The 21,965-nt window shown below is 42.2% G+C and overlaps 1 protein-coding gene across 7 annotated transcripts in view; it reads right to left on the reverse strand.

Annotated features, from left to right (window-relative positions):
• The window catches only part of UBE3D (ubiquitin protein ligase E3D), a 435,152-nt gene that overhangs the window by 322,445 nt on the left and 90,742 nt on the right, over positions 1-21,965 (reverse strand). For 6 of the 7 annotated variants that reach the window (XR_013830713.1, XR_013830714.1, XR_013830715.1 and 3 more), the window contains exon 9: positions 12,590-12,728. Coding sequence is in view for 4 of the 7 variants with exons in the window: in XM_079938779.1 (XP_079794905.1) it covers positions 12,590-12,728 (139 nt within the window). In the remaining 3 variants the exon portion in view is untranslated. Of the gene's footprint in view, positions 1-12,589; positions 12,729-21,965 lie in introns of those variants that run through there. The other variant, XM_079938782.1, reaches the window with a different exon arrangement.

The following is a 21,965-nucleotide window of genomic DNA, read 5'->3' on the forward strand; positions in this document are numbered from 1 at the left end:
TGAGGGCTTCCCTGGTGGCGCAGTGGTTGAGAGTCCGCCTGCTGATGCAGGGGACACGGGTTCGTGCCCCGGTCCGGGAAGATCCCACATGCCGTGGAGCGGCTGGGCCCGTGAGCCGTGGCCGCTGGGCCTGCGTGTCCGGAGCCTGTGCTCCGCAACGGGAGAGGCCACAACAGTGAGAGGCCCGCGTACCGCAAAAAAAAAAAAAAAAAAAGAAACAGAAGTTGAAACCGAAAGCAGAAGAAGCCTGAGGGAGGGGAGAGAAGAAGAGAGAGGCAGAGAAATCAAAGGCTGTGCAGAGAACATTCCAGGTTTCTCCTCCTGCTCTTCTCTGGCACACAGCCTACCTGACAGTGTTTTCCCCTCGCCTGCCTCCGTAGGAAAGAGTGAGCCGGGTCTCGCAGGCGGGAAGAGCCGAGGGCCGGACAGCACCCTAAGCCCATCATTCCTGACCTTTCTTTGTGGCTGGTAGGAAGATGCTGTGACAGAGACCCAATTCTCTTGGAGAGCAAAACAAAAACAAAAACAAAAACCCTACATTATGTGGCTTTATCTATGCTTTCCTTCAGTTAAACACTTTCAAGATGTTCAAAAGAAATAAGGACTTAGTCCCCTTAAGGAATAGCGTTATATTATTCAGTCTGGGTGAATAAATTAGGAGCAAACAGGGAACAGACAAAATGACTCTGTGTGCATCTACTTTCAAAGGAACTTTAGATTTTAACCCAACGCCCTCATTGCACAGACAAAGAAACTGGGACCCACAGAGGTTACCTGGCTAGCTGGGGGTCACAAAATCCAGGTGGTGGCAAATCTGAGACTAGAGCTTGAGTGTCCTACATCAGGGTGAGTGACTGTCCTAGGACACCAGCCTTGCTGTGAGAAGCAGAGGTTACAAGGGCTGCACGGCCCTGAGGGAGAGAGGATGCTAAGTTCATGCTGAATGGCACAAAGATGAGTTACAGAGATAAATGACCCCCGGATTCTACCAAGCATCTGAGTGTGAAAGGGAGAAATCATGGTAGAAGAAAAAAAAAAAAAGACAGCAAAAGAAAAAATACAAACCGCGGGCTTCCCTGGTGGCGCAGTGGTTGAGAGTCCGCCTGCCGATGCAGGGCACACGGGTTCGTGCCCCGGTCCGGGAGGATCCCACATGCCGTGGAGCGGCTGGGCCTGTGAACCATGGCCACTGAGCCTGAGAGTCCGGAGCCTGTGCTCCGCAACGGGAGAGGCCACAGCAGTGAGAGGCCCGCGTACCGCAAAAAAACAAACAAACTGCATGACAACAGTTCAGTTTACTTCATTTGTTAGGGACTGTGTAATGTGCAGATTAATAAGAAAAAGTGAAGAAAAGAGGAAAATAAGCTACTTGAGCTAATGACTAGGTATTCATCGTAACTGAAAGATTTTCTTCCTTTACATTTCTCACTTCAGTGGGAATATATTCCATTTTCACTGAAGTGTTTCTTACCTTGGTTCTCAAAAACCTTTTTCAGAAACGCTTTGGGTGTTTTGTTTTTTGGGGGTATTTTTTGCTTTCCAAAAATGAATTTATTTTTTTAGGGGTGTTTGTTATAATGCAGATCCCTGGGCTCTCCTCCGGAGTTACTGAAGCAGAATCTCTGGGGCTCTCACTCAGAAATCTGAATTTTGAACAAGTTTCCTATGGACGCTGACATACAAGAGCCAGAACCATCCATAATCCCGAATCAGCCAAAGCCATCTGTCCTTCAGGCCTCCCCTCACCCACTTCAGAGTTACTGAGTCTGAGGCTCAGAGACAGCGAGTGCCCTGCAATCACAGAGGCTCCCCAGGCCCTGCCCCAGGCCTGCTCTCGCCGCCAGGCTGTGAAGGACTGAAACTGTTTGATTTGAAGAGTCTACACTTTTAGGCTTAAAGTGCAGATAAGTATTGCTTTGCTAATGAAACACATACCAGATTTTTCTGTCATGAGGATGTATTTTCCCTTCACGGTCAGGGGGAAAAAGTTACCTTATTAAAAACAAGCAAACAAAACAAGAGACAGAATGATTGACTTTCTGGGCTACGCCTCGTTCCTACTTCTCTCAATAAGGCCGAAGCCAGGGCGCCCCAGCCCTACCAGGCTCCCCACCAAGTGGTAGCCCCTCAGAGTAAAGGTCATGGAAGGCCTGGGAACTGTCCCGCTTTGCCTACAAGCCCAACTCCTTGGAAAGGATAGAAATTTCTGAGGAGCAGCGCATGTGGCGGGGAATCTGGGACCGGGGAGCAGCCTCCTGAAAGAAGCAGTGTAGCAGCGAGAAGACTCCTGGGCTCGCTGACCCTCTGGGAAACCTCCAGGCTCCTTCCAGGCCCCTCCGTGTATTCTCTAGAATGTGGCCGAACAGCAGAGTCCAATACGAGAAGAGACAGAGGATAGAGAATTCAGACTAGAGACCTGTATGAATCTAAGGATACCTGCTTATTTGCCCAAACCACAGAACGCCCCACGGGGCAGAAAGGAAGGTTAGGGCAACATCCTTTTCACACCCAAATTGTTGAGGCAGTTCTCAGAAATCTGTTTTAAGGAGAGAGACTGAAAATAGCCAGAGCAGTAATCACCACCTTCGAGACTGGATTCCCTAAATATAACGAGCGGCACTCAACCCCGGATTATCTCTGCCCACTGAGGACGAAGGCGTTATAGAAGGAAAGAAAGAAGGCCTACGTGCCTTGGGACCTGTGGGCACCAGCGCTGCACGCCCTCGAATCTCTGGACGGTGCGTGCGGATCAGGACAATTTCTATCTAGCCAGCGCCTGCCCATCTTGATGCGGGTCTGCCCGCCTCCTAATTCCATCTGCAGCAACCCTTGGACATCTGGAGTGGCTCGCAGCCTCCCTCCCCTCTATTCCCACCTGATAACAGGACCCCGGTTTATAAAGCCCTCCTCTGACAGTCTCCAGGAAGGCTGACTGTCTTCATGCCAGTGACGAAACAGAGGAAAAGGCAGAATACAGCCAGTAATTGAGTCCCAGCATCTCCAACGGGGCCATGTGTGCGTATATGTGCATATATAGAACGAGAGACACTAACAAGAATTACTCTAAAATGTCAATCCTGGTGACGCCCAGTGATTTTCACTCCCTTTACATTTTTCTGTATTTCCCAATCTTTTATCATCAAGATGATTATCTTTTTATAATCATTTAATAAAACGTCACCTTAAACGATATTAAAGGCTATAATTTACCTAGACATGAGCATGGCATATGAAAGACGACCGTTTATGTAGTGTAACATCTGAAAGTAGACAGGAAAAAACTGGTGTACAGATAGAATCCTCACTTTCCCTTTCTGTAGCCCCTTTGTTACTCCTCGTCTGTAAAGTTCCTGGGCCCCTGCCTACCCATTTCTTGGAGCGCTATATAGACTGCATATACCTATAAAAAAATTCTTAAGTTGGAACCACAACTTCAAACTTCCATACAATCAAAGCCTTTCACCTAAGATGCCAACTAATGGCCAAATGACTGAACCAAATTTTTATGTGTTGTTTTCTTCTCCTCTTTGGGTACAGATATTAAAACAGGTAGTGAAAAAGCAGCTGGATGGGAGAATTATCTGTAAAATTATTAATTTCTGAACAATTGAGAAGTTGAATACAGCTGACCCTTGAACAACGTGGAGGTTAATCTGTGTGTAACTCATAGCTGGCCCTCTGCATCCACGGTTCCTTTCCATTGGCACATTCGACCAACCACAGACCACGCAGTACAGTGATATTCACCACTGAAAAATACCATGTATAAGTGGAATCGTGCAGTTCGAACCCATGTTGTTCAAGGGTCACCGTATACGGTTTTCACGTCATGGAAATGTTGACACTGGATATCAGTGCATTTCTTAAAGTTAAAATCAAACTGCACACGAATTGTGAAATTTTTTTTCTAATTCTGTGAAGAATGCCATTGGTAGTTTGACAGAGGTTGCACTGAATCTGTAGATTGCTTTGGGTAGTATTGTCACTTTCACAGTATTGATTCTTCCAATCCAAAAATATGGTATATTTCTCCATCTGTTTATATCATCTTTGATTTCTTTCATCAGTGTTTTATAGTTTTCTGAGTACAAGTCTTTTGCCTTCTTAGGTAGGTTTACTCCTAGGTATTTTATTCTTTTTGTTGCAATGGTAAATGGGAGTATTTCCTTTATTTCTCTTTCTGAATTTTCGTTGTCAGTGTATAGGAATGCCAGAGATTTCTGTGCATTAATTTTGTATCCTGCAACCTTACCAAATTCACTGATTAGTTCTAGTAGTTTTCTGGTGGCATCTTTAGGATTTTCTATGTATAGTATCATGTCATCGGCAATGACAGTTTTACTTCTTCTTTTCCAATTTGTATTCCTTTTATTGCTTTTTCTTCTCTGATTGCTGTGGCTAGGACTTCTAAAACTATGTTGAACAAGAGTGGCGAGAGTGGACATCCTTGTTTTGTACCTGATCTTAGTGGAAATGCTTTCAGTTTTTCACCATTGAGAATGATGTTTGCTGTGGGTTTGTCGTATATGGCCTTTATTATGTGGAGGTAGGTTCCCCCATGCCCATTTTCTGGAGAGTTTTTATCATAAATGGGTGTTGAATTTTGTCAAAAGCTTTTTATGCATCTATTGAGATGATCATATGGTTTTTCTCCTTCAGTTTGTTAATATGGTGTATCACATTGATCGATTTGTATATATTGAAGAATCCTTGCATTCCTGGGATAAATCCCACTTGATAATGGAGTATGATCCTTTTAATGTGCTGTTGGATTCTGTTTGCTAGTATTTTGCACAAAAACAGAAATATAGACCAACGGTACAGGATAGAAAGCCCAGAGATAAACTCATGCACATATGGTCACCTAATTTACAACAAAGGAGGAAAGAACATACAATGGAGAAAAGACAGCCTCTTCAATAAGTGGTGCTGGGAAAACTGGACAGCTACATGTAAAAGAATGAAATTAGAACACTCCTTAACACCATACACAAAAATAAACTCCAAATGGATTAAAGACTTAAATGTAAGATCAGACACCTTAAAACTCTTAGAGGAAAACACAGGAAAAACACTCTGACATAAACCACAGCAAGACCTTTTTTGATCCACCTCCTAGAGTAACAGAAATAAAGACAAAAATAAACAAATGGGATTTAATTAAACTTAAAAACTTTTGCACAGCAAAGGAAACCATAAACAAGACAAAAAGACAGCCCTCAGAATGGGAGAAAATATTTGCAAATGAAACAACATAGGATTAATCTCCAAAATATACAAACAGCTCATGGAGCTCAATATCAAAAAGACAAACAATCCAGTTAAAAAATGGGTGGAAGACCTAACTAGACATTTCACCAGGGAAGACATACAGATGGCCAAGAGGCACATGAAAAGATGCTCAACATCACTAATTATTAGAGAAATGCAAATCAAAACTACAATTGGATATCAACTCACACCAGTCAGAATGGCCATCATCAAAAAATCTAGAAACAATAAATGCTGGAGAGGGTGTGGAGAAAAGGGAACCCTCCTGCACTGTTGGTGGGAATGTAAATTGATACAGCCACTATGGAGAACAGTTTGGAGGTTCCTTAAAAAACTAAAAATAGAACTACCATATGATCCAGCAATCCCACTACTGGGCATATACCCTGAGAAAACCATAATTCAAAAAGACACATGCACCACAATGTTCACTGCAGCACTATTTACAATAGGACCTAGAGTCTGTTGTACAGAGTGAAGTAAGTCAGAAAGAAAAACAAATACTGTATGCTAACTCATATATATGGAATCTAAAAAAAAAAAAATGGTACTGATGAACCTAGTTGCAGGGCAGGAATAAAGAGACAGACATAGAAAATGGAATTGAGGATGTGGGGTGGGAGGGTGAAGCTGGGGCGGAGTGAGAGTAGCATCGACATGTATACACTGCCGAATGTAAAATAGTTGGCTGGTGGGAAGCAGCCGCATAGCACAGGAAGATCAGCTTTGCGATGACCTAGAGGGGTGGGATAGGGAGGGTGGGAGGGAGGCTCAAGAGGGAGGAGATATGGGGGCATGTGTGTGCATATGGCTGATTCGCTCTGTTGTGCAACAGTATTGTGAAGCAATTATACTCCAATAAAGATCTATTTTAAAAAAATCAAACTACACACAAGTAACATCACTGAGAATTTCCTCCTCTGGAAAAGTATACGCGACCCTTAGTCAAGGCGCTTCATCAGCTTCACCTTCCCCCGTGGAACAGTCTATGACTTCAAATCCATCAAGAGCTGAGGAAGCTTCCCTGACTAAGCCTGTCAGGTGGAAATAGATAAGCTCTATGAAGCTCTTTTGTTTCTTCTCTTCTACATATGTTCACTGCACTATACAGCCACACAGCATACACATAAAACGATAGTCTGATGAAGTTCAACTTACTTGCCAGGATCCATACCGCTCATATTGCCCCCTTAGCTGAAGGCTGTCGTTCTCTAAAGGATGGTATTAATAAAAGAGATACTTTTGCTGCCATGTGGTAAAACTAAGATGCGCAAGGCCCAGGGCAATGACAGGACCATTTGTACTTTCTTTGATGTAACTGCCATGAGATGGAATACGTAATAGACTCAGAACCAGAAGACCTAGGTTTGAAACACAGCCTTGCGTTTTGGTAGTGACGTGATCTTGCCTACATTACTTACGTTCTACCCCTTATTATTATTATTTTTTTAAAACGATCTTTTTTTTTTTTTTTTGGCCACGCCGCGCAGCATGCGGGATCTTAGTTCCCCAACCAGGGATTGAACCTGTGCCCCTGCATTGGAAGCATGGAGTCTTAACAACTGGATCACCATGGAATTCCATGCCCCTTTTAACATGAGGGTTGTTGTGAGGATTTTAAAAAGGATAATGTCTGTGAAAACATTTAAATACTGTAGGATGTAGCAACTTACCTGGGTAAGAAAAAGAAGCCTCAGTTCTGGGGCTCTATGGCCTGGAAAATGCCATCCACACAGTTTGGATGGCCGGGCGCAGTGGACAGAGCTTGGAGTTAGAGGTAAGGTATGCGAATGAACAAAAGGGGATTCCTGAACTCTGAGTTCAAGGCCTTAGAACATTCCTAATCTCTCAGTTGAGTGTAAGCTCCCGAGGTAGACTCCCCTTGGGAGTTCTCGGTGGGAGTCCAGCCATCGGTTAGGAGAGAGACGGAGTTGAGCCAGACGGCCCCATCTATTCATGGGAGCCCTTGCCACATGACTACCTAGCGACGCTGTGTTTAGACTGGATGAGGCCCGAGCGAAACGGAAGGGGCAGTAGGTGCAGACCGGGAAAGCAACGCTCAACCAAGGGCCTGCTGGGCCTCCAGGCAGGGTCAGTGTGTACCACAAGGGGCCGTAGGCACATCTTGTTCCTGTCGAACCTTCGGACCCACGTGGCCCAGACCAGGAGGAGAACCCCCTCGTCACTAAAGGGAGAGATGCTATCCTTCTGACAATCCACTAAGCCTGCAGCACTACTTCTCTGGGAGATAAACAAGGCTGACACAAAGACTGAGAAGGTGAGCGCTCTGCCTCGGTCACGGTCATCCAAATCTTTCAAGATCGGACAGGACACTGTCTCCCCATCTGTGCTCTGAGAGCATTAATGCCATAAAACGCCCTGAGGAAAAGTCTTCCTGATATCAAATTTTAAGAGCATTTCCTACATTCTTCAACTAGGAGGGTCACACTGCCCCTGTATACGCTTGAAAGGCCCTGAAAAGTCTTGCAGCTAAAAAAGAAAGATCTAACTTTGTTTAACCAAACTTCTTTTAATAGGCAACATTATCTGGTGGTTAAGAATGGGGGTGGAGGTGCAGTCTAGAGCCAGGCTTTGAACCTTCTGTTCCTCCGCTCACTAGCTGTGTGAGCGTGGGCAAGCTAATCTCCCTGGCTTAGTTTCTGTACCTGTGGAATGGGAATAATATTGATAATATACCTTCCTCATGGTGTTTCTCATAAAAATGAAATGAACGAATAAGTACAAATCGTTGAGAACAGGGCCTGGAATACAGAAAGCACTGAATAAATATTAGCTATTTTAATTTGCATTATTATTATCTGATGATTAAATATCTCATGGTTTTTTATGAGTGACACCTATTTATATGCTAAGCAACTTGTGTCCCACGGAACAGGGAAAATCAGGTGTAGCCCAAAAAGCCTAACGTAGGACTCAGAGTTTCAGTCTCCGATAACAACTTACCCTTCCTGGCTCTGCTCCTTATTTATAAAAGTAAGGTCATTGGACTAGTTGATCCTTCCAGCTACAATAGTCCAAGATTCTAAGAAAGAGGCATAGAACCATTAAACCCAGCCGCCCCGACCCAGTCCTGGGTCCAACCTGGGTGCTCTAAGGTTCTACCTTCCAGAGACCTTGTTCAGATTTAAAGCTGCCATTGCAGGACTTCGGGTTAAAAAGCTGGATGTGGTTCACCAAGATGGATATGGAAACTGCCTTCTGCCACCTCCCCCCAGAGCTCTGAAGCTCTCAGAGGGGAATCAAACTGGCAGCAGTTACAGTGGCAGCACCTGCCGCCTGCCCCCTCCAAAGGAGCCGTCGACACCCCCAGTCCCCTCTGCCTCAGTTTCTGGCACCAAAGCATCACTCCGGTTTCCCCTCCTGTGGTCTCCAGGGCTCAGAGGGAGCCTGGACCTGTCTACTGGTCATTCTGCTTATCCTGGATCTCACCGGCTCCTTCCAAGGTCGACCCCTTCTTCGAGTCTTTCTCATTTGTACAGAGCTCCAGGCTGTCATTTCAGACACCCATCTATGCTCAGTCTTATTGACATCTCAAATGTGGACCTTGCCCTTGGAGTCCACCCTGTCCCGGCAGGGAAAAAGGTGCTGCTTCTGCCCCTGAGGGTGTACTGCCCATGCCTCTGCTTCTCCCTAGCTCAGTCCTTTGGAATTCTCTAGAATGTCAAATGGCCATGCCAGTTTGCATTTTACTGGTGCGTCCGTCCACCCATCTCCAGCCAGCCAGCCAGCCAATATTTATTAAATGCTTCCTACAGCCGAGCACTGTCCTAAGTTCTGTTGATGCAACACTGAGCAAAAATAGACATTCTCCCTGTTCTCATTCAACACACATTTTTGTACAGGAAAAAAGACAAACAAAAAAAAAAGAAAGAAAAAGCACTGTAAATAGTGAAAAGAGCCATGAAGAAAATAAAACGAGGTGAGATTATAGAATAATGGTGACAGGGATCGAGGAATTTAGTAAGGGACAGGGGGTGGGGGTGAGGTTAGGCTTCTTAGGGGAAGGGACACCTGAGCTGAGACCTGAAAGACAAGAGGACCCAGCCATGCAAAGCTCTGGTCCAGAGTATTCTCCTGGAAGCAGAGAACAGGCAGTGCACAGACCCTGCAGCCAGGACCAGCCCACGAGAGGGAGCAGGAAGTAAGGCCAGTGTGACTGGAACAGAGTGAGTGAGACGGAGCGAGCAGGGGATTAGGCCAGAGAGGGAGGTAGGGACAGATACTGCTGGGCTTTGTGGGTCCGGAGAAGGAGTCTGGATTTTGTTCTCACTGCAATAGAAAGTCACAGAAGGACCGTAAGCGGGGAGTGACGTGGTAAGTCCATCCTTCTTGGGGCTGCAACAACTATGGTATGTGATTCTCAACCAAATCTTACATTGTTTGCTCAGAATCATACCAGGGATATTAAGGGACTGGACCAGAGCAGAAGTGAAAAGTATAAAAAAACCACCCAACGATATCCCTGTTCACCTGGGAGAAATGTTGCACTATAATTTAAGAAGTTAGAATTTCATATACATTAATGGCTCTAACTAATAAGATAAACCCTTCCTTCTGGTATTTGGCAGTGATAAGAGCTCAGGCAGTAGTGCTGTCTGAAGCCTCAGAAACCTAAAATAACATTTTTACAGAAAAAGCAGCATTGCTCACAGTAACTGACTCGCCCTGCAAAGTTAGAGAACTGGAAATGTAAAGATGGTATCTTTAACAAGTGTCATTCTACTATATTACAGCTCTTGCCAACACAGCTCTTTTATCTCTATGGGTTTTCTTCTTTGGTTTTTTTTTGCGGTACGCGGGCCTCTCACTGTTGCGACCTCTCCTGTTGCGGAGCACAGGCTCCGGACGCGCAGGCTCAGTGGCCATGGCTCACGGGCCCAGCTGCTCCGCGGCATGTGGGATCCTCCCGGACCGGGGCACGAACCCGTGTTCCCCGCATTGGCAGGCGGACCCTCAACCACTGCGCCACCAGGGAAGCCCCAACACAGCTTTTTGTAAAAAAAAAAAAAACGCGCACTAAAGTGAGTTTCCACTCGAAGAAATAAATCCCCAACACGGGCAACATTAGCAGCCCAGTTCCTTGCCATTGTAATAACTAATGAGGTAGGTGTTTCGAAGATGAAAAAGCAGAGCATCTCTTTCTAATCCTGACAGACATCCTCCCCTGTTCCCTGATCCTTTATCTTGGAGTGAAGGCCTGCGTGGGGAAGTCAATTCCTGGTGTGTCCTTGATAAGAATGCATCTTTCCAGGGGTAACGGCAGGGACAAGATCTCTTTAGCAGACATTGTTTGTGAACCCGCGTCCAGTTTCTCTGTACCTTTGAAACTGGGAAAAGTGTGTGTGCCCCTGACAATCATGTTCAGCAAATGCACTGAAAGCAGAAGCACAGTCACTAATAGAGAGGGACAGTCAGCAATGATCCTGATGGTGAGAGCCCCTGTGATGACAGGTGCCGGGAGCGAACACGGATGGCACGCAGGGCGGGCCAGGCTTTCGTACCTGTGTGTGTATGTGTGCTCGAGGTGAGCGCCTTGAAGGGGCTGCTTTTCCTCCGTCTCCTGGAGAAGAAATACAGATTGGGCCTCCTCTCAAATCCCCCACGCCCGACCTAGATTACTCTTTTACCTTTAATCTCTTTAAGACTTGCGCGTAGGCTACCTTGTAATAAAATGATTCTAGATTTATATCACCCATGGATGACAGTTCTATGTCCCCCAACAGGCTGTAAAATCCTCCAAGTCCGAGTCAGCTCTTTTGCTCTTCACTCATCCATCATATAAAAACTTCCAACAGTGTAGACGGGAGTGAAATAAAAAATAATTGTCTTCCAGCCTCTCTCCCCCACTGTTAAGTTTCTCGCATCTCCCATAAAAGTTTGTGGGTGAACTTTTGTGTTATTCAATGTTCAATCCAAAGAGCAAAACTTAGAAGAAATATGGATTGATACACAGAATTTTAAATCAGTTCCAGTTCAGGGCAGTCGACAAATAATTACAATAATCACATAACAAGGGGGTGTTGTGGACATTCCAAGGCAGATGTGACCACTCACACCCCGTCCACCTCCTGGGGCTTCGGCGAGCACTGAATTTGGGTAGCAGAAGCTGTTACCCAGCGTAAGCCTGGCGAGTCCAGCTCTGTCTCTAACATGCTGGCTACTCCCTGGCCAACTGACTCCAACTCTCTGGGTCTCAGTGTCCTCTCCTACAAAATAGGAAGGTGTTCTCTCTGGTCCTTGAATCTAGGACCTTCAAGCTGATCATCGAGCAATGATCAATTCAAACAGGTATCACACAGCCAAAGTCCGAAATGTGTGTATCAGGAAGAAAATCACAGAGACAATCAATGTAACAGAGTACCAGGAGAATATGGATGCAAATTATTATGGAGCAGTTATTATTATTATTCTTTTTACCAAATCCCTGAGCTATATTTCATAGGAAAATCCACGTCTTGTTTTACCACAGAGACGCACCAAGCAATACCCACCAATTCTGAAGCTATCTCAGGACACATCAGCAACCCTTCAGAAGTGGAAACAAGCCACCCACGTTCAGTCATTTCTCAGCAATGCACGTGGCCTGCTCAACAGGCTCAGAGGGCTTGGGAATATTTTTCCAATGCTGAGAGTCACAGATAAGTTCAGTAACATTCAGTAGCTCTATGGTCACAAGTGAAGCGACCAGCCAACATGTGAATTCTCATATGCCACCTGGGTGACAACTAGCTAGCTGCCTACCAGGGAAGGTGTCTTCCTGCTGGTCAGTCCACATGTGTTATTCTGTTCTGTACTGCTCTGACCAGGAGCACAGATAAATACCCAGAGAAGGGAGGGAGTGGGGAGAGAGGGAAAAGGTGCCGAGCGTGGGGGGAGGATGCAGCCGCTGTTAAACCTCCATTTGGCAATCTGACTGCAAGCTAAAAGCAGCAAAGATACTAATGCTGGCCGAAAATCCTTGTTCTAGGGCAAAGCTGGGAAAAGGGAAGTGGCATTCACAAGTGTCTTTGCCGAACGTTCCCGCCTCTTCTCTCAGAGGCGGGAAAGACGGAGATGACGAGAACAAGCCCCGGGTTAGAGAGACATGGGTTCGGCCACTACTAGACAATTATCTAATCAGTTCTGAGGCTCCATTTAGAAAGAGACAGAACAAGGCAATACACGCGTTGTGCTCGTTATTACTATCCTGTGAAAATGTGGGTTTCCGTGGGCTAGCGCCTGTTAAAGACAGGGTCCTTAAAAAACGAAAACAAGTCAAACTGAGAAATCACGCCGTGGTAAAGGAGCCATGCCTTACCTGGAAAGAATTCATGCAGCGGAGGGAGGGAGGCAACGTGGCATTGCTCCTTGACAATATCAACAGCAGCTCCAAGCAGGTTGCAGAGGGCAGGGTGAGGCAGTGGACACTGACGTCACTTTCCCACGAGCTGGCGAGCCTGAAACACACCAATATGTGCAACTTCATCACTGCATCCGGTCAGACGTATTTCAAAAATCTGATGTAAGGAGAAAACTTTTGGTTGTGGGAGAGAAAGGGCGATGTACAAGAAATAGAAATAAAGTGGTTATACTAAAAATTCACAGAGAACATGTACAAGACATTTTTAGAGTGTTTTTGATAGAAAACAGACGGATTAGGCAATTTTTTTCAGGTCAACAGCTCATACTCAAAGTTTAAGAGTTGTATGAAATGCAGTCTCATTTGTGAGGGACCTATTGGGGTGGGGGGTTAATAGCTAACACGTCAAACGCTTCCTTTGTTCTACGCCCTGTTCCACATGTAGTAATCGTGTTCAACCCCCAGATAGCTATGAAATGGAACTACTGTTATCCCATTCTCCAGATGTGGAAATTCTTTCTGACTTGGATATGCCCCATGAAATACCTGGTTCTGTTTTTTTTTTCCAGACTTTTAAAAAGTGATAGAATCCTTTTATCAATAATTCTTATAAAAGCCCCTGTTCATAATACAAACGAGAGTGAAGCTGCTCTCCTGGAAGGGAAGGGTTGGCGGAAGACCCCGTCATCTTCCAGAGAGGCCCGTGAAGCAGCTCTGCTACTTCCTGTGGGACCTACTCGAAAATCCTCTCACCAGGGAGGGGAGAGGGAACGGAGGGCTAGAAAAGTAAAGAGACCTGTCTGAGATGAGGCAGATGTTTAGAAGACGCTGTGGCTGGCTCTGAATCCTGGTTTCCTGACTTCCCATCTAGTGCTTAAAGTAAAGGGAAAATCAGGAAAGCATTGGGAATACAACGTACTGAGAAGAGCACGGGTCTTATGCTATCAACTCTATTTACTTGAGTACTTCCTGCCTGTGCCCCTACCAAAGTGTTTCTTATCACTGTCCTAATTTTGAAAGAGTAATATATGTGTATTTTAAATATATATTTCCTCTTAAAAATACATGTTTGCCTTTCCTTAAACCTCTCTCTGTAAAGGTACCTTTAACCGAACCAGTGGTGACTTCTGCCAAGTTGAGAGAGCATCAGTGGTTGAGGGCATAAGGGATTTAACACTTTCTATGACGAGCCATAGCAGATGCTTTAGCTGTGTGGTCCACCAGGTTACTTAGGCTGATACATCTCTGACGTGTGCTGGGGAGTTAACTCTGCAGCATTTGCCTGCTAGCTGGACTGAGATAGGACACTGTCCACTTTCCTAAAAAATGGTCTATTTCAGCAGGTGCACAGTTGAGTGCTTTTTCTATGTTTTAAAAAATTACTCTTTTCTATTGATTGGCTAAGTTATTCTTTCTGCTTTTACCAACTATATAACATTCCCAACATTTCACTGGCATGAAAGTAAAAATCTTGCTGTCTTTGGTAAAAGTCAAGTGTCGCACTAGCGCGGTGGCTTCAAGCTCATCCTCCCCTCCCCCTTCCTTAGGACCCACAACCACATGGTTACTTTCCATTCCCTGAACTGCAATATACTACACAGGCTGTGTCTTGCTCATACAGTCTTCTGGGCCTAGAAGGCTGTTATCCTTACTGGTGAACTTCTGTTCATCCTGCAAGAACCACTTAGGTCACAGTTCTGAGAGACATCCTCCAGTTTCCCTTATGAGAATTAACTACTTGCTTAATACCGTACTTGTAGCTATTACAATCCTTAACCACCACCCTCCTTGTATTCTTATCTGGGCTGTGTCTACATCTCTGACTCATCCTAGATGAGACATGAGCAACCATGGTCTGTGGATTCCTCTAACTCTACAGCTAGTGTGGAAATAAAGATAAGGTTGGTGGTGTTGTTCCTCAGATACACCCAGGTATTGACTTTTTAAGTGGCTAAAAGCAATAGTGATTTTTCACTTTTACTGTATGTTCAATCAACAACTTAAGTTTTCAGAATTGATACCGCCTGCCCTATCACCCACCATAGGGCTGACTAAAGCTATTTTCATTCTGAAATTATTTTCAGTGTCTTGAAAAGGTATTTGCTTTTTCTGAATTGGATCTCTTGCCTCAACAAGAGGAGGCCTGGAGCGTGAATGTCCGTTGAGGACTCATCTGTGAAACCCCCAAACCTAACCCTGGCTCATCATGCTGCAGACCGTCAGCAAGGGTGTCCCCCAAGACGAAGGGAACACCACAACCTGGACCGGGGCTGCTGCAGCTCATAGCGAAGGGTCCTGCCAATCAGAGATCGACTGAAGCCACTTTCACTTTTCATCATTTTCTTCTCCTCTTTTGGCAGTAATCATATTTGCAAGAGAAAGAGAAAATGGTGAATTATACAAATAAATCGTTTCAGAACAGAGTTATATCTTGGCTTATGGCTATAACATGCTCTCCATATTGAATGCTTAAATTTGACAAGTCTTAGGCCTTAGGTTGCTTCTGACTATCATCTCACCTGTGCCTACCCATCCAGACGGCGGGCCAGGCACTCTATTGACGGTTGCTGTGTCTAATCCTACGGCAGCCCTGAAAGGCAGGCATGTTCGTCCCATTTTAAAGTTGAGGAAACCAGAGGCCAGAGAGTTTAAGTGATGGTCCAGCATCATGCAGCTGGTGGATGATGGGGCCAGGATTCACTCAAGCGAGCCCGAATTCAAAGCCTTGCTCTCTCCCCATCGTACCACACTGATCTCTGAAGACATCATAAGTAGCATTATCCTCTCCAAACAAACCACAGGTAGGACCTTAGTAAAGGAATCTGCCAACGCCTGTTTCTTCTGCAGTTTAACTCTTTAGCTCATAAAAGATAGAGTTAAGAGTATCTTCATTTTTCTGTAGGAAATTATTTTATCCTTTCTAAGCTGCTACTTTATTACATATATATTCTAAAACTTGAATAAGAAAGGTGGTAAGATGGACATGGGAAAATACACCTATGTCACAGTAAGCGAAAATAGTTCTACAGTGAGAAAAAAAATTAGGAGGCAACACAAATATAAACGGTTATTTCCACGAGAGGAATATAATAACCTGTTTCTTACATTTTATTCTTTCTTATTTTCCAAGTGTTATTTTTTATAATCAGAAACAAGTTAATGTTATGATGTTGATGTGATCTGTGGTGCAGACAAAGGAGTGTTTAAATGCTGTTTAAAGGTATCACCATGCTGCTAAGTGGCTACGGAGTGACCTATCAAAAAGGACACTCAAATAGAAAATAAAATACATTAGCACTGCCTTGTCACTCACCAGCAAGTGATCTTGGATAAGCCAAGTTTCCTCATAAGATCTTGGAGTTTATACATAACCTAACCAATGTATCAAACCACCAACATTTACATAAAAAGGACATTCATTCCACAAATGATAACCATAGTCACAAAGAAAAAATACAATTATTAGTTATACGTTAATTAGTTATGTTTCTCTGTAACTATGTGTATGGCATGTAAATCCAAAACTAGCATTTTCAATCCAATCTTAAAGTATTCTGTGATTTAACAATTTTTATCTCTATTGAAGCTCAGAAAGGTGAAGAACGTTGTACTGATCACAGAGTAAGTGATGGAGAAGAAACTCAAGCATGTTCCTCTCCACCTAAATCTCATTCTTTTCTTGCTATATCATAAACAGAGCAAAAGCATAGCAGATATTTTTTAATAAATTTTATCCAAAAAAATAGAGAAGCCCAAGGGCAAATAATGGGATAAATTTTATTTATTTTTTTGCTTTACATAAATTTTATTATTAGAGTTTGAAAGCAGATATATCTGATATTTATCAAGTTTTGCAATGAGAGAAGAAAATTTTACTTACTCTGATCTAAATCCTATCTCCTGAGTCCTCTTTGGGATAAATTTTAGATATCTCAGAACATGTCATTTTTTAATACTTTGAACAGCCTTATTTTTTTTATTTTTTATTTATTTATTTTTTTTGCGGTACGCGGGCCTCTCACTGTTGTGGCCTCTCCCGTTGCGGAGTACAGGCTCCAGACGCGCAGGCTCAGAGGCCATGGCTCATGGGCCCAGCCGCTCCGCGGCATGTGGGATCTTCCCGGACCGGGGCACGAACCCGTGTCGCCTGCATCGGCAGGTGGACTCTCAACCACTGTACCACCAGGGAAGCCCTGAACAGCCTTATTTTTGACATCAGATAATCCAGCTGGACCTAATATGGCTCTCAAATCCTAATATTCATCCTATCCTTTTTTTTTTTTTCTCAGTACACATTTCATTTGCCCAGGACGTATTTTTTTAGTGTTAAGACTTATAAATTTTCTTTACAATTTTAATTGCATAAAACATTACTTTAATCACATGAAACATCCATATCTGTAGAGAAAATGAGAAAGTAATACATGAAAAATGAAAATAGCTGTTTTGGAAAGTTACAGCTATGGGTAGGTTTTCCCCAAAACTTCAGTTAATGTTTTAATTTTTTTTTTTCTAATTAAGGAAGAAAGAAATGAGAACAGGAAGGAAAGAGGGAGAAAATTCAGTTTATCTTAATATAAGTACCAAACTCATGATGTATTATTTAGGGCATGTGTTGTTTAAGCCAGAGCTGATACTTGAGACTATCCACCCATAGCTCAAATATCAATACAAATTTCTGTTAATGATATAAACGTTTTAAGAAACAGGATTCTAATCATCCAGAATCTGGATTATTTCTGTTATTTCCTACAAAGACATCATAGACCTAAATCACATTCGACCTATAAAATCAACAAGATACTTCAAACAGAATAATGAACTAAATATCAAGTGAAACCTATTTCTGTGATTTTTAAAGCACTGGGAGAGGAAAAGCCTTCCTAGGAGACCAGAGCTGTCAGCCAGGTGACCTTAGTCTAAGAGACCAAATGTGAGCAGAGGACACACCATCTTTATTTCTAAACTTCTGCCTTGACAAAATTCCCTAGAGAAGCAGCTATGGCCTATCTATTTTTAAAGAGGCAATGAGAAGGAGAAAAAAAGTCATTTTCCATCACTTCTAACAAAAATAGTGAAACTGAGAATGAATCAAACACCCATCAATATTAAGAAAAGAACCTGAGAAAATAGAAAGGTGATACAGTCTTCTAGGAAACATAGAGGTCATTTAATGTAACAAAGGCAAAAATGACAAACAGAGATCATATAACATCTCTGCCAAAAATTACAATTATATCAAAAGAGTCCAACACACTGTAATACGGTATAAAAGAGCTCAACTTGAAAATATTTAACTTAAATCTCAAGTTTCTCAAATTTTAGTAGTTGAATCGGACACTTCAGTCCTAGAAAGACCTAAAAAGGCAAACAGCCTTTATTAATGATATTGAAATATAATATTGTTTATACCTGTAGATTCTTAAAATTCAGTTTCAAAGCTTTAACAAAGATAATCTCATTAATGTAAGCTGTCAAAATACCAAATCAGGCAAATGACCAAAACTTAGTGCTAGAATCATTAAAAACATACAACCATTTAACACATAATTTGGAAAAAGAGTCAAAAAATTTTAAATTCTTATATTGTCAACAACACAAAATTCTGCAACAACTAAATGTACTGGCATATCTGTTATGATAAGCTGTATTAACTCCATCATATTTAAATATTTTAAAACTACTAATTCGTAAAAATAGAACTTGAAAAATGCACATACCAACTACTGCTTATAAATTTCAAAATAAGGTCCATTAAGTGATGAACAGTATTTCTTTGAAATTACAGTGTTTTCTTTGAAAATCACAGGAAAAAAGTGAGCTTTTTAAATCACAAATGTCAAAACAGTCCTTCAACTCTCTTTGAATTAAAGGGCTCTTGAGAGAAGAGATTTTGGTACACAATTCCTGAAAGCTATGGCTTTCAAACTTTGCTCCTAAGACCTATAAGCTTATCAAGAGAGAGATATAAACTTCTTTCTCTCTCCCATGTATCAGAAAGCACGGGGAAAATGGTTCTGCTTAAATAAGATACCAACAAGGCAATCTCAAAATTAAGTGTATTAATTCATGCCAAAAAACAATAAGAGATTTTGCTTTTTGTAAATGACTGTAATATTGCAAGATACCAGTTGTTGAGAACATCGGACTGGCGTTATCCTTATCACTAAAGAAGAGAACTGACCCTACGAACATGCCTGCCAGAAACTTCATAATTAGAAGTAATATCATTAGAGATGTCATAATTTAAAGAAGTCCATCTAAAGAGGCCAGTTAGTCCTTCAGATTTTTTGAAACTGTAGAAAATGTCAAGTATACAAAAGGATATTTGGAAGAAAATAAATTTAAAAACTTATACCATATTCAAAATTAAAGTCAAGATGTGTTAATGGCATAAGTGTAAAAAACAAATCTATAAAAAAGAAACTTTCCAGAAAAATCTAAGAAACTACAACAAACTCATAAGCCATAAGGGCTTTATTTTTTTTAATGGTATTGTTAATAAACAAAAAATCTTTAAAAATCACAGGCAGAGGGCAGAAACCATTGTGATAGAAAGAACTACTGCATATTTATAAAAGGAGGACAAAGGATGCAAATTCATTTTTTAAAAGTCTTTCAAGTAGCGATTTCCAAACCATTTGAACGTCACAGGTTTCTGTGATAATATGATTAAAACTATGAAGTCTCTCCCTACAACGGTGTTTTTTTTATTTTTATTTTTTGCGGTACGCAGGCCTCTCTCTGTTGTGGCCTCTCCCGCTGCGGAGCACAGGCTCCAGACGCGCAGGCTCAGCGGCCATGGCTCATGGGCCCAGCCGCTGCGCGACACGTGGGATCTTCCCGGACTGGGGCACGAACCCGTGTCCCCTGCATCGGCAGGCAGACTCTCAACTACTGCACCACCAAGAAAGCCCTCGTTTATTTATACAAAGAAAATTTTGCACAGAATTTTGATTGTTTCTCAGACCACCGAATTCCCCAAGCCCATTCATGCCCTCCTTTCATATATATATGGAATCATACAATATATGAACTTATTTTTCCTGGCTTCTTTCACTTAGCATGTTTTTAACATTCATGGACCTCAGCATAAGAACCACTGTTTTTTAGGTCAGAATCTGATTTCTAATTTACCATGTTTGATAACATATTTTAAAAGTTCCAACTAATTATACATCATTGTATTTGTGTTAGCATATTTTAGTAAGTATAACCAGTTAGAAAAAAATTTTGAAGCATTTTAAAGAGAAAGTCTCCTGGCTCACATTTGTATCTCAATCCATTACCAGAGGAAGTTAGTTGAAAAGGAGACTGAGAAATGCATTTCCAATCCTTTAACCACTTTCCTGAGTAACTGAAGTCAATGTATGAGGTTGGGATGTAATAAATTAGGTCCACTCTGATGACATTCTCATAAATAAACCTCACACTGGGGCTCCCTAGCTTCCCTGTCCCATCAGGTGCCACCGCAGCCAACACGTCCATTGATCAACACTACCTACTCTGTCCCACAGTTTAAGTCCTTTGCCAATGTGGATGGAAAAGTGCTTATGATGCATGAAGTACAAAGCAATGGATTAAGACTTCTTCTTTTATTATTTCCTAGACCTGGTATATTTCCTAGACCTGGTATAACAAACAGGTTATCTTCATTTCTCAATTCAAATCGGTTGGCAGTGACCGTGTTGAGATGTTCAGTGAAAACACATTTGGTCTCAGCAGAGAAGAGAGAGATGATCTATCGGAGCTGTATCAGCCCGTGACTTCAGAAGGAGTGTTTCCTGGTGGTTTGCGCCATCCACCCCTCCTCTCCCCTGCCTTTACTGAATACCATCATCTTCAGCATCCCTGGCTACTCTTTATAACTCTCCCTAAGTCCACTCTCAGATGGTCTTCTCTTGAAAATCCAGACACTCTTCCTTCACGAGAGGGCAGCTGGCCATGGTGTAACTCATTTAGATGAATCAGGCCTGGCCAATCTTGGTATCCCAGCTATTAGTAACTGGACTGCATGACCCTACATCACAAGTGGCTCTCTCTGATTCATCAGAAGATACATCCTGATGACTAAAAATTCTGTCCCTCTATGAGGAGAGATGAGAATCCAAATGCCAAGATCACTAACTTACACACGTCAAAGTAACTCTGGTAACGTGAAAGCCCAGATGGCCACACCCATTTCAGGTAAGGTCAGAGAATCAATTTCCAAGTTATCTTGCATAGAGAAAATTCACTTCTACCAACTTAAATTCAATTCCCCCGTAACAATTTGACTCTTCTGTACCTTAATAAAATGAATATAAACCATAAGATCTACCAGGTCAGGCCACAGAGTCTCCTAAATTTTATATCTATCATTTACCCATTAGCGGACCCTAAAGAGATGTGATTATGGAAACTGGCAAGTATACTCCAAAGTTCTATTCAAAGGTTTTATGGATTAAGAAGTATCCCCTAGGTGAGCACCTCGAGTCAAAGAGGGAAATGTTTGACTAAATTTTTCCAAGGCAGAAAGAAATCTTGTTAAATGAAAGCTTTTGGAACCTGAGAGCAATTTCACTGAAACCCCCAAAGGCCACAATTTTTTTTTAATTATTAAATATATAGTTTCCCTTTCCTTGCCACCATACGCTTCAAATGAGCTATCTCTGATAACTGGCTTTCACTATTTTACATTCTGTTCATTTTGGAGAGGCTATTTTCAATATCTGGGACCAAAGTATGAAAAAGACACTGAAAATGTGGGTAATCATCCCTGCATAAATGTGTGTGTAAGTGGGGGTGGGAATGGGGTATTAAATATGGGATACTCAAGAAATCAGTATTCTAGAAAGGTTTTCCAGTTATTTTCAGGAGCTGATGAAAGGCAGTTAAGCACCTGAATTTACTGACATTAGGGGAGCTACAAAAGCTAACTTGTCTTTTTTTTTTTTTTAACAGCAATACAACACAATGTGAATAGAAAAATGTTGCCATCCTATGAACAAATTTATACTATAATAAGAAATTATCTGTGAATGTTAAAATGAGGAAAGCTTGCATTTTGTAGCCTAAGAAATAGGAAGATAGCAACACAATGCTTCTTGATGGTCCAACCAGAAAAGCTTTTGTTTAATACTTTACTTTAAAATAACAAAAATATTTCATTTATAACCAAAGTTTTTTTGTTAAATTATTATTACTTTTTACTTAGTTTTTATTTTATATTGGGGTATAGCTGATTTACAATGTTGTATTAGTTTCAGGTGTACAGCAAAGTGGCTCAGTTATGCATATACTTATATTCATTCTTTTTAAGATTCTTTTCCCATTTAGGTTATTACAGAATACT

The sequence above is a fragment of the Stenella coeruleoalba genome (assembly GCF_951394435.1).
Source record: "Stenella coeruleoalba genome assembly, chromosome: 12".
Classification (NCBI taxonomy): Eukaryota; Metazoa; Chordata; class Mammalia; order Artiodactyla; family Delphinidae; genus Stenella; species Stenella coeruleoalba.